This window comes from Micromys minutus, assembly GCF_963924665.1.
Source record: "Micromys minutus genome assembly, chromosome: 1".
Classification (NCBI taxonomy): domain Eukaryota; kingdom Metazoa; phylum Chordata; class Mammalia; order Rodentia; family Muridae; genus Micromys; species Micromys minutus.
Window position 1 is genome coordinate 35,915,200 of NC_137969.1, and position 11,376 is coordinate 35,926,575.

The 11,376-nt window shown below is 46.1% G+C and overlaps 1 protein-coding gene across 1 annotated transcript in view; it reads right to left on the reverse strand.

The window, feature by feature from the left end:
- The window catches only part of DDC (dopa decarboxylase), a gene marked incomplete at its 5' end in the record, with an annotated part of 67,661 nt that extends 56,601 nt beyond the window's left edge, over positions 1-11,060 (reverse strand). The window contains 3 exons of the mRNA XM_080918747.1: positions 3,759-3,878; positions 6,646-6,759; positions 10,860-11,060. Coding sequence (XP_080774873.1) covers positions 3,759-3,878; positions 6,646-6,759; positions 10,860-11,060 — 435 coding nt within the window. The remainder of the gene's footprint in view (positions 1-3,758; positions 3,879-6,645; positions 6,760-10,859) is intronic.
- Positions 11,061-11,376: the final 316 nt, after the last annotated feature.

Genomic DNA, 11,376 nt, shown 5'->3' on the forward strand with positions numbered 1-11,376 from the left:
ATAAACGTTGTTAACTTGTAAAATTTTTTTGAGAAGTACCAAACCAGAAGATTCATCTTCGGATGCTAAAGACTGGAAAATGAAATTGTTTTCACTGGATGGCAAGTGACCCAGAAGTACTCTCTTCTGTGGTCCTCTTCTGGTCTCAGTGGAGCCCTTATGTGACAGGAGGAGGAAGCTGATGGTCTTGGAAGACAGTTGTTCCTCATCCTAAAGGCTGTCCTCCAAAATCTTACACAACTAAAAAGAGTAATATGACATGAAGATCTTAGGTGTTATTTACATAAATTGTGGCGCATCATAAATTGTACAGTAATAATATTCTCAAAAAATATTTGGACAAGATGGGTGGGGGCGACCCACATGAGAGTAAGGGGGGGGGGGTGAGGGAGAGTGCCGGAGAAAGGAGATAGATAAAAAATAAAGTACCACAGCCTGTGTGTGGCAGTGCTGTGGTGAAGCCCACTGCTTTGTTTACTCCTGAAAAATAAGTCAAGAAAACGTTTTTCAAAAGCTGAGGGCCAGCAAGACAGCGGAGTGAGAAGAGATTAAGAAGAGATGTCCTTCGAGTCTAGTGACTCACAGGAAGGTACCAAAAAAAAAAAAGAACTCAACGTCACAAAGTTGTCCTCTGACCTCCCCGAGAGAGTCATGGCATAAGGACCCGTGTGCACCCACGTGTCCACATACAATAGTAACAGTAGTAAGAAATTAAAATATTCACACCGTGAAAAATATAAGAAAATATTATGCCGAAAATGTATATGTATTGTATCATCTCAGTGTGTGTAGCACAGGCAGACAGAGATACTGGCCTGTATCTAGAGAAAATTAGGCTCTAAAATAGTTACTGTATTTTTCCATTTTACAGTGAGTGCCCATTATCCATAAGTACAGAGGACACGATCATTTTTAAAAGTAACAAAGTGTAATCGAAATTGACATGGGAGATAGTAAATTGGCAATGGGGAAAATTACAGTGATACACAGAAAACCATGAGCAATTCACTGAAAATATAGAGGAGAAGAGGAGAAAAATTACCAAAAAGAAAATATCCAGAGAGAGAGAGAGAGAGAACTTAAGAAAAAAACGGTATTAAGTCTATGGAAACTTAAGCCTCTGAAAAGAGTTGAAATGGCCTCCTCACTAACATAATGTAGGACAGAAGGAATGCCCCAAGGTAGACAAAGGGCCGAGGCAGCAGGGTTTACCAATGCTAAAATCTCAGCCAAGATGTGGAGTTACGCTGAAAAGTCTGCTCTAGGGTCAGACCTACTGTGAAGAGTGAGATGCCTGCCCAGAAATAAATAAACAATAATTCCGGGCCATGCCTCTGAAGACAGCTCTGCTGGCCTCTGAAGCCCTGAATGGCTGCAGACTTTCTCTGGACACTCTGACTTGATTGTCCTAGACTGTGCATTTTGGGGACATGTGCTGCAGCCCCTTCTCAGGCTGAAAGAACACCCATGAGAAGCCTTTTTGTAACATTACCCAAGGAAGTTTGGCTGTGCTGCACAACCTCTGGGGAAAAAAAAAAAAAAAAACCGTTTTGTGAAATGATATTGGGACTTCCCTAGAACATTTCTGGTTCACGGTATCCGTTTATACTTCGGTTATGATACAGTATATATGTACACTTACTTATTACATATATGCAGTAGCCAGTAGTATATTATAATAACAATCCATATGATAACATTTATTATTTATTTTTAATAGGGTCTCATGTGGCCAAAGTTGGCATGAATTCACCAAAGATGACCATGAACTCCTGATCCTCCTGCTTCCTCCTCTCAACTGTTGGTATTACAGGTGAGTCTCAGCCCACCTAACTCTGGTAGTTCATTTTTATCAGCTCCTTACTTCCAGTGACAAAGGGACATACTCAAAGGATGGAGAGTGGTTTGAGCCATAGGACTGTTAGCCTGCCCATTCTAATGCATTAGAACGAACAATATTGACCTTCACAGGCCCACTGCTGAGTCTGACTCTCTACCAGCAGAGGCTAGGAACCCACTGAGAACAAATCCCTTCAGGACTCCCCTGCAGGCTGCATGCAACACAGGCTACATCTCCCAGCACCAAGATGCCAGGCCTCTTTCCCAGACTGAGATTGTTTACCTTTCAGGGTGAAGGGGACTTTGCTAACGTGATTACATTAAGAACACTGACTTGGAAAGATTACCTTGGATTATCAGAGTGGACCCAATCCTATCACACGGGTCCTTAAAAGTGGAGACCCGATTTCACATCTGCAGTTAGAACATCACAGTAAGAGAAAGGTCAGTGAGATGGAACGCAGCTGCTTTGGGAGGTGGAGATGGGAGTTGCAGGCCAAGGAATTCCAGAAGGCTTTAGAAAACTTGAGGAGGTGGGGAGATGGATTTTTTCCCTTGGGCTTCTAAGATGACAATCTTGATTTTGGTTCATGAAAACTTTCAGACTTTCAGAACCATAGGCTAAGAAATATATTTGAAGCCACTAAACTATGTGCAGCACCCTTAAGAAAGAGACCATACACTGGAGGTTAAGACACGTGTGAAGTTAAAACAAATAGTCCCAGGACTAAAAACCAAGGGCCTTGCTTCCTAGTTTAGTTTGTCCACACTGGACATATGATCTTCCAAAAAGGCATTCTCCTATTAGCTCTGGTGCTCTCATGCGTAAAGTATGTGGAACCATCCCTGCTTATCAGAGTTTCTGAGAAAACTGTGTGTGTGTGTGTGTGTGTGTGTGTGTGTGTGTGCGTGTGTGTATACATACATTAAAATTCCTTTACTCTAAGGTTAGTAATACTTTCTCAGTGTTACAAACATGAACTTGACATGAGAAAAATAACATAAGGAGGAGTGATGAGTTAAGGTAGTTCATCTTCTGTGTTACAAAATGGTTTTTTTTAAGATGCACATTTGCCAGGGCATGGTGGTACATTCTTTTAATCCCAGCACTTGGGAGGCAGAGCAGGTGGACCTCTGAGCTCAAGGCCAGCCTGCTCTCCATAGTGAGTTCCATGCTTTAAAAAAGGGCGTAAATCCCAATCATTCACTCTGAAGATCCTGGTGGAATGGAAAATTCACCACGGCTGTCATTTGCATCTGTTGTGTACCTCATGTAAGCTCTACAGTTGTTCGTGATGAATACGAAGAATGAATTAAACGTATGCACAGACATAGCAGAAGCCTTAGGTAAGCTGCTGGCATGCAGACAAATAACACATAGAGCCAAGTAGCACATACAGCCATTGAGGCATGGCCACAGCTGTCACTGGTGGTAAAGACAGGGCTCTGTGGTGGCAGTAAGACCTTAAGTTCTAGAATGCACAGACACAAGGTCTATATCTTCCAAGCTAGAAGCTGAGGGGTATGTTATCAGTTGTTTTGTGCCTCAGTTTCCTTGGTTGTCAAATACAGTACCCAATTCACAGTGAGATGTCAGTGCATCTGGAAAGTGCTTAGGCATGGTGGCCAGCAACGGATAATCCCAACATCTGCCCATGCTGTGGCCACTGTTCTGTCTACTGGGAGGGCCAGCAGAGATGAGGACTTGTCACAGGTCATGGGAAACAGCACCAGGATCTAAATCCAGATCCCATCAACTCCAGGAGCAGAGTTCCCTAGCTTTTCCTGTTCTCTGGAAAAAACCTAAAGGCACTACAAAAAGCAACGTGGGCATTGCTTTCTGTTTGCAGCTGTGGTCCTTTGTGGAGCCCACACTGGGAAAAGTCTGCCTTCTCACTCCCCCCTCCTACCCCCCTTACCTGGATCACTCCTCCCCCTTCCCCAGCTCTTCCAGCCAAAAAGGCCTCTGGCAGCTCCAGCATCTTCCCCAGCCAATCCATCATCACTGTCTCCAGCTCTGTGCACGCTGGGCTTGCAGCCTGCAGTGGGGGTTGGGGGAGAAAGTGAACAGCTAAGCCACAGGGCAGCTGGCCTCTGCACAAAAGAGCGACACAGGAAAGCATTGTTTCTTTGGTGGTTTTTATTTGATCAATTTAACAAAAAGTTCACATTTTTGCCCCCCAAATCCACCCTTGGTGGGGAATTAATCCCTTGGTTTCTGGGATTTGAGTGTGTCTCCCACATTCATATGTTGAAACCTGAACCCGAAATGAGAGTATTAAGAGGCGGGGGACTTTACGGGTCAACCAGCCTGTGTGGCTCCTTGCTCATGAACTGAGGGAAAGCGGGTCGTCTCAGGAGTGGATTAGATGGAAACGAGGAAGTTCACCCCAAGAACAGAAGTTTTTGTCTGCTTCGTGCGGGCCTGCTGCACATTCTCTGCTGCCACCACACAGCAGACCAGATGCCAGATGCCAGTAGCGTGTTCTTCACACCCTCGAGTAGACGGCTAATGTTTATAAAGGATTCAGGCTATGGTATTTTGTTCTCCCCCAGAAAACGGATTGAGACAATGCTATGTTCTCATTTCCCAGAGATCCCAGGGAGCCTGGGGGGTTGGCTCTGCCAGGAGGCCTGGAAGCAGGGCCTGTCAGCATTGACAGAGCTTTACAAGGAGGACATTTTCTCTGCTCGCCCTCATCTCCTTCCAGATGAGCTCCATCAGGGATCCACGGAGGGCAGATAGCTATGAAGCCCTTTTGAGTTAACTCACCAACTGTACCATCTCTCCACGACAGGTCACAGGGCATAAGCTGAAAACAGTCCCCAGCCCCACCACGCACACAGCCGTGGTTCTCTAAGAGCTAATGCTGAAACAAGGGCCCAGTTGCTGAACAATTTGGGGTCCGTGCCTGGCTAAATCCCAGATTTAAACTCTCTCAATCTCAGATGGGTCTCAAATGCTTGAACTCAGTCTCAGACATAGATTCTTTCACCTGTGCAGAATGGCACCATGCCTGCCTGCTTGTGCATGGTGTGTTTGATCATAAAACAGAACATTATATTAAAAAAAAAAAAAAAAAAAAAAACTACTGGAAGGCTCCTCAGTGGCCACGAACAAATGTGCAGGATGGGGCCAAGGAAAAGGGCACTGGCTACTTTGCTCCACTAGGTGACACCAGACAAGCCACTCATCTTATATAGTCTTTTAATTCACCAGTGACTTGGTGTCTGGCTTCTCTCCTCAAATTGCACACCGAAGGTGTACTCTCTGGTCCAGGCAAAAGTGATGTGAGCCTCCATTTTTGTTTGGGTCTTTACCTAAGGGGCATAACATGACCAGGGTGCTCTTGTGCATTCTGGAATTCCAACACATTAATGACAGGAGGAACTGAAGATCGTCACCCTGATTGGTCAGATGGCTATCCCCATCCTGGTAGGTTCTGTGGCGGCCAGGTTAATGCTAATTCCCAGCATAGGAACCAGCACCCCATGTTAAAAACCACAGCTATCCAGCAACACAACCTCTATGTCAGAAAAGTAGGCATTTCCTTACTCAAGACCACCCTAGGAAAGCAGATAAATCAGAGGTTGATGCTGGGTCCCAGACAGATACACAGTGGCTTGTGGAGCAGCAGACCTACATCGACGGAACCTGCCACAACAACATTTAATGAAAGTAAATAAAGAATACTTCTCCTGGTCTGTTTCCAGGAGAAGAAGGTCCCAAGTACAGTGGTGCCTGTTCAGCAGGAAGACCATCTCAGCCCTTCCTATGAGCTGTGACACCCACTAGCCCAGTCCCTGAGGGTCCCAGCTGGAAGAAAACCAGGTGCCATGTGGTGAGTCAGTCAGCTCAGCCGGGCCCTGATGGTTGCCGTGAATTCATAAGCTGGACTCCCCCTTCTATATCCCAGGTCCTTGCTCAATGTTAGTCAATACCATTGGGCTCCAAGGCACAAATATGAGAAATACTCTCTAACAGAGAGTCAAAGACAGTTCTAGGCTTTGGGGAACTCTTCATGTGTGAGCAGGCCCTGATCCTGAGAGCCAGTGGCATCTGCTTCAAATCTTGTCTGAAGCACACAGCTGGCACACAGAGAACTGGGAAACCTAGACCAAATGCCTTCAGAGTAGGAAGCTTTCTCAGTCTTTACTCCACATAGAAAAGGACCTCACACAGGAAGGGATGAGTAGCCTGTAGGCAGGCACGGGACTATTTTTAGCACTTTTGCTCTGCCTACTTGCCCATCAGATAGGCTGGGCAGTAGGCTAGTGGGAGGCAGATGAATGAATCCAGGGTAGAAACATTCTCCAAAGTCAGAGCGCATAGCAATCTTCTGGTTGGGGGGGGGGGGGGAATGGAAGCCTCACAGCCTTGAATGGGGATTTTTGATTCAAATCAAGTGGTTATTAAAAACAAAAAAATAAACAAACAAAAACCAAAAATAAGTACTATGCTGAATCCTCTTCTTTTCTCTTCTCTTCTCTCCCTTTTGCTTCCCTCTGCTCCTCTCCCCTGCCCTCCCCTCCATTCCTATCCTCTCTCCTTGCTTCCCTTTTCTTCCCCTTCTTTCCTCCCCGTTCCCCTCTCTCTTTTCTCATTCTCCTTCCTCCCTCTCCCACATTCCACTCAGAATTTATCTTCCCTTAGAAACTCCCTCCCTGGGGCCCAGACTCTACTTTCTGCAAAGTAGTTCTGTGTACTGAAAAAGGCGACAAAGCCACCTGTTTCTGTTCTGTGTGCAAAGGGATCACGTCTCCATGCAAGAATAGACCCCATCACAGGGTCTTGGAGATACTCACCCAGGAGAAGCCAATGCAGCCGATAGCCCCGCACAGCATGTCTGCAAGCATAGCTGGGTATGAGCTAGCCGTAGGGAAGTAGGCGAAGAAATAGGGACTGTGCCAGTGAGTTACCTGTGGGGAGGTGGACAGTTACTCTGGGGCAAAGGAAGAAACCAGTGAATTCCTCTGGATGCATGCAGAAGGTAACCTGGCAATTCTTATGGGCAATTATTTCACACTTTCCATCTGAATTTTGCCCCATTATCCCACAGTAAACAGACTCCCTATTTGTGCTTCAGTATCTTTCCTAGTCAAGAAGAAGACAAGGTCTTCATAAAATAATATGGAAAGCTATAGTTGGTCATAAGACGTGAAGTCTCTAGGTAGGAATGACAGCAATACTGCTTTGGGTCCTTCCTGAGTGCTCTAGACAGGGAAAGCTCTGCCCCAGACAAGCAAGATCCCAGAGCTAAAAGCTTGGTTTTCTCAAAACTGCCCTAAAAACTTTAGTTTCTTCTGTGTATTTTGGTTTCCTGTTTTTAATGCCCAATTAAAAAACAATTTTTTTTGGTATGGTCCATTCCCATTGGCTTGTGAAACCTACTCCCTCCAACTTAATAAGAGCTGCTGCTACCTCAGTTTCCCATAATAGCCACCATCTCCCCTGCTTCCTCCAGCACAGAAGAAGCAAACACCTACTCTGTGCCAAGCCTGGGTTGGGTACAGAGGAAAATCTCAGGTTTACAGGGAGGAGAAGCTCCTAGGTGGTAATCTTGGGAATCCCAGGGATGATGGGAACCAGGACAGTGGTGAGGATACACAGACCAGTATTGGCTCCATGAGCAGTCTTTCCTTGCAACGTGTGTGTTGAAACAACATCTCCAGCCCCAAATGGCAGTACTAGAAGACACGGCTTTGGCAAGGTACTTAGACCATGAGAGTGGGGCTTTGTGGTGGGATTTGGGCTCGTATAAGGAGATATGAGACTGATCATAGACTAACAATTCCAGAATCTACAGAGGGCACGGACGGACTGTATCCATTTGGAAAGTTTGAGCACAAATCCCACCCCACCACTGAATTTCATTAAACAAGAAATTCCACTTTTGAAATATTGAAAGTTGATCTTCTGTGTGGTGGTTTGTAGCAAGCTAAGGAAACATTTCTCTCTGCAAAGTTCAGAATGCTTATATGGTTCTGATCAAAAGATTCTGGAAAAATGGTCCATTCCTGATTTCCCAAAACCAGAAACTATGTTTTTTTTTTTTTTTTTTTTTTTTTTTTTTGTGCATCATTAGCCAGGTGAGACTATTTCTGACTTTCTTCCTCCATATTCTAGTCAAATAAATGTTTCTTTTTCATTGATTCTGAGATGAAAACTCTGTTGAATTTTAAAATCTCTGAAACCAGGATATATTTTCCAGTGTAAGGAACACACACAGAGAAACTATTCTCTGTACAAAGTAGAAATTTCTGTGATGAGGCACAGTATTAAGCTGACTTGAATAATATTTTTAAAGTATATGTCTGTCCTGGGGAAGAGATTTCACAAAGTGAACTGTGGGCAGACATGGAAAAGAAGCATTCATTCTTCACCAGGGTAGAAGGAAAGATGATCCCCGCAAGCAGGGTCCTGTCATTATAGAAGCTGGGAGCTCAAATCACTCCATGTAAACATTGAAGGGAAGATGAAAGTAGGGGTCTGCAGGATGTGAGGAGCATTGGGTGTCAGGCAGAGAAGGAGCTATTAGAAGGAAGACATTAAGTGTGGTGGGGGGGTGGGAGACCAGAGAGCCAGCTCCCCACCGCTGCGGGGTACAAAGCTGTTCTCTGTAACTTAAGAAGCCCTTATCTGAACTCAACCTCCAAAAACTTGAGAAAAGTCTGCCTCGTCTACATGTTTTATTATAACAGCTTGCTATGGTGTGGCTGTTAAGAATCCAGAAAGGTGCTTGTGTCAGAGGCTCACTCCCCAAGGTGGCAATAAGGGGAGATACTGAGAGGCCTGTGCTGATTTTGTGCCCTCAAAGGACACTGTGGTGGCCCCTCCTGTGTCTCTCTGCAATGCTTTCCAGCCATGTGGTGATTTCCAGCATTTCCTCTGCTGTGTGCTTCTGCCGTGATGGACTGGCTCACCACAGGCTAAAAGGAACAAGACCAAGGAGTCCAGTAACCGAACCCCCAAAACTACAAGTCAAAATGAACCTTGTCCCCGTGAAATCTTGTCATTCCAGCAGTGTTACAGGGTCAAAAAGCTGACTAACACATCGCTTTTTTTTTTTTTTTTTCATAGTCTTTGCAAAGATATAAACATGTCTTTTCTCAGTAAAACCACACACTAGGCCTTTATGTGGCACGAGCAAGCTCTGATTAAGAAGATAGCCAACTAGGATAGCTCATTAAAAACTGGAAGATTCCAGCAAGCCTCATTGCAAGTCTCTCTCCAGGCCTGGGAGTGGGACAGAGCCAGAAGGGGGGGGAAAGTGAGAGTGGAAGAAAATCAGGGTAATCAAGAACAGGAAAGGGGGAGGGAGGGAGGAAGGGAGGGAGAGGGAGGGGCTGACAGTGAGTCTCAGAGGCTCTGGAGAACTTCACGGGCTGAGTGATGTGTTCAGCAGAGCAGGAGTGAGGCCCTTGAGGCTTTAGGGGGGGGGGAAAGAATGTTCAGATAAAAACCAAAACATCTGTAATGGTAACGCGCTTGTCTTTGCGGAAATGCCTTTATAAAGTGTAATTGCAAAGCCCCACAGAGGAAGAGGCCAAAGACAAATGCAGAGGGGCCAGAGGACACAGATGGGGCCCAGGGCCTCAGTTTCTTTCAGGTACCCGGAGGCTCCACGCTGTCTGCAGCTCTCTCCCTCTCTTCACTACCCACGGTCTTGGAAAGGCCGGGGTGAATCCTGACTGGAAAGCACACGCCTCTGCCTTCCTCTCTGTGAATAGCCACAGAGCATGTGGCGTGGATAGTCCCACACTGGCTCTGTACAGCGCAGACTCTTCACCTAACTTCTGGTTAACCACAGCTAGCGGCGGGCTGGCTGGATCTGTAACTCAGGAAACGAATGCCAGAGCCCCTGCATTTTTCCAGCCTCACTCTGTACAGTAAACACTCCTATAGAACACAGGCTCCTGCAGGACAGCACGTTTTTCCAGTCCTGTTCTCCTGTATTCCTACTTGGCCTGACATTTGACTATGCCTCCCTGTACTGGCTTTATGCTGAACGGCTTAGTTTATTTGCTCAACTCGCAGGCCAGAGCCAGAATTTTGAGTTATATTCAAAGAACAAATGCCATGGGAAATCTCCTGAAGATGAAACTTGACAAGGGCTGTGAGAGATGTTCTGGAACTGAGGAGCTGACTCTGAAGCCGAGGACTTTGGCTGACTATGCGCCTCCCCAGAGCCTCTGTATTCTCTGTGAAAACAAGAGCTGAATATCCATTCTCTCAGATTCCCCCACCCACCCCCCCAGCCTGCCTGTTTCTTGGTCACCTTAAAGCCACAACCATCCAAAAACCCGTGGGTGGCTGTGCAATCTGCCAGTTTTGCCAGCACCAGGCCCAGACTTTGCACGTGAATTGATGGTCAGGGTCAGATCCATTTGTTCAGAGCCATGTGAAAGAATAGGCTTTTAGGTAAATTGCTTGCTGTGTAAAGTAGGACTCTGGAGACGTGGCCCAGAGATTCACTGCCACCCTTTGATCCCTCTGACTATGGGGGATGATAGCTCAGCCATTCTGCTGCCCTGGGGCAGAACCTGTGCACAACTACCCATGCCCAAACAAAAGGAAGAAAATGTTCCCTCTCTACATGAAAGCTATCCTTTGGCAGATTAAAGAATGATGCAAGCACGTTTATTTATGATGATTAATGAAAATGCTTGCAATCAACCACCAGGAGCTTTTTTTTTTTTTTTTTTTTTCTCTTGCTATCAAAGGATAACATACTCTAGGAACCTAGTATGGTGAAACAAGTACTGGTCTTGGAGACTTTGGGAGAAATCCCTCACACTGCCTCTAGAGCCTGTGTAGTTTGGATCCGTCATTTACTAGCCCGTGAGGGCTTCGTAGACCACCTACCCTCTCTAAACCTCAGTTGTCTCAGCTGATAGCAAAACAACAGTTAGGAGTTTCTCTTTAGCCTACCTGTTGTGGTGACCCCATGACACCAGCTTTCAGTGGGTGCTCTATAGGCATAAGCCCAGCTGTCATTTGACCTCAAATACATACTCACTCCTGGCATGATTATCTTCTCAACGTCTTTGATTATGTCCTCATATGCTTCTGGCTCCTGGGGGGCACTGGTGGGGATCAGGGCCCGGAGGTAGCCAGGCTCCACGTCAGGGTACACTGGACGTTCCTCGATGCTGTCCAGATAGTCAGCTATATAGTCCACCATCTCCTTCCCTCTCCTCCGGAATTCACGTGAATCCATGTTGGAAGCTGCCCACAGAGAGAACAGAAATCAACCTCTGAACTGGAGGGGCAAGGAGCAGTGACTCTATATCCTAGAGACCCTCAGTCCCCAAACCAGCCACCTCGCCACCTTCTATGTCTGGATGAGGCAGATGTGGGTCTGGATCCACACAGTGCTGCATGATACCCATTCCATACCCCACAACATAGTCGGCAGAAGGCAGGACAGAACCCTCATTAAAAAAATTTTTTTCTCCAGTAAAATGGAGGAAGCAGATAGTCATGGATCCTTACAACTTTAACAATAAATACCGGTTCCCGTTCCGGCCCACATT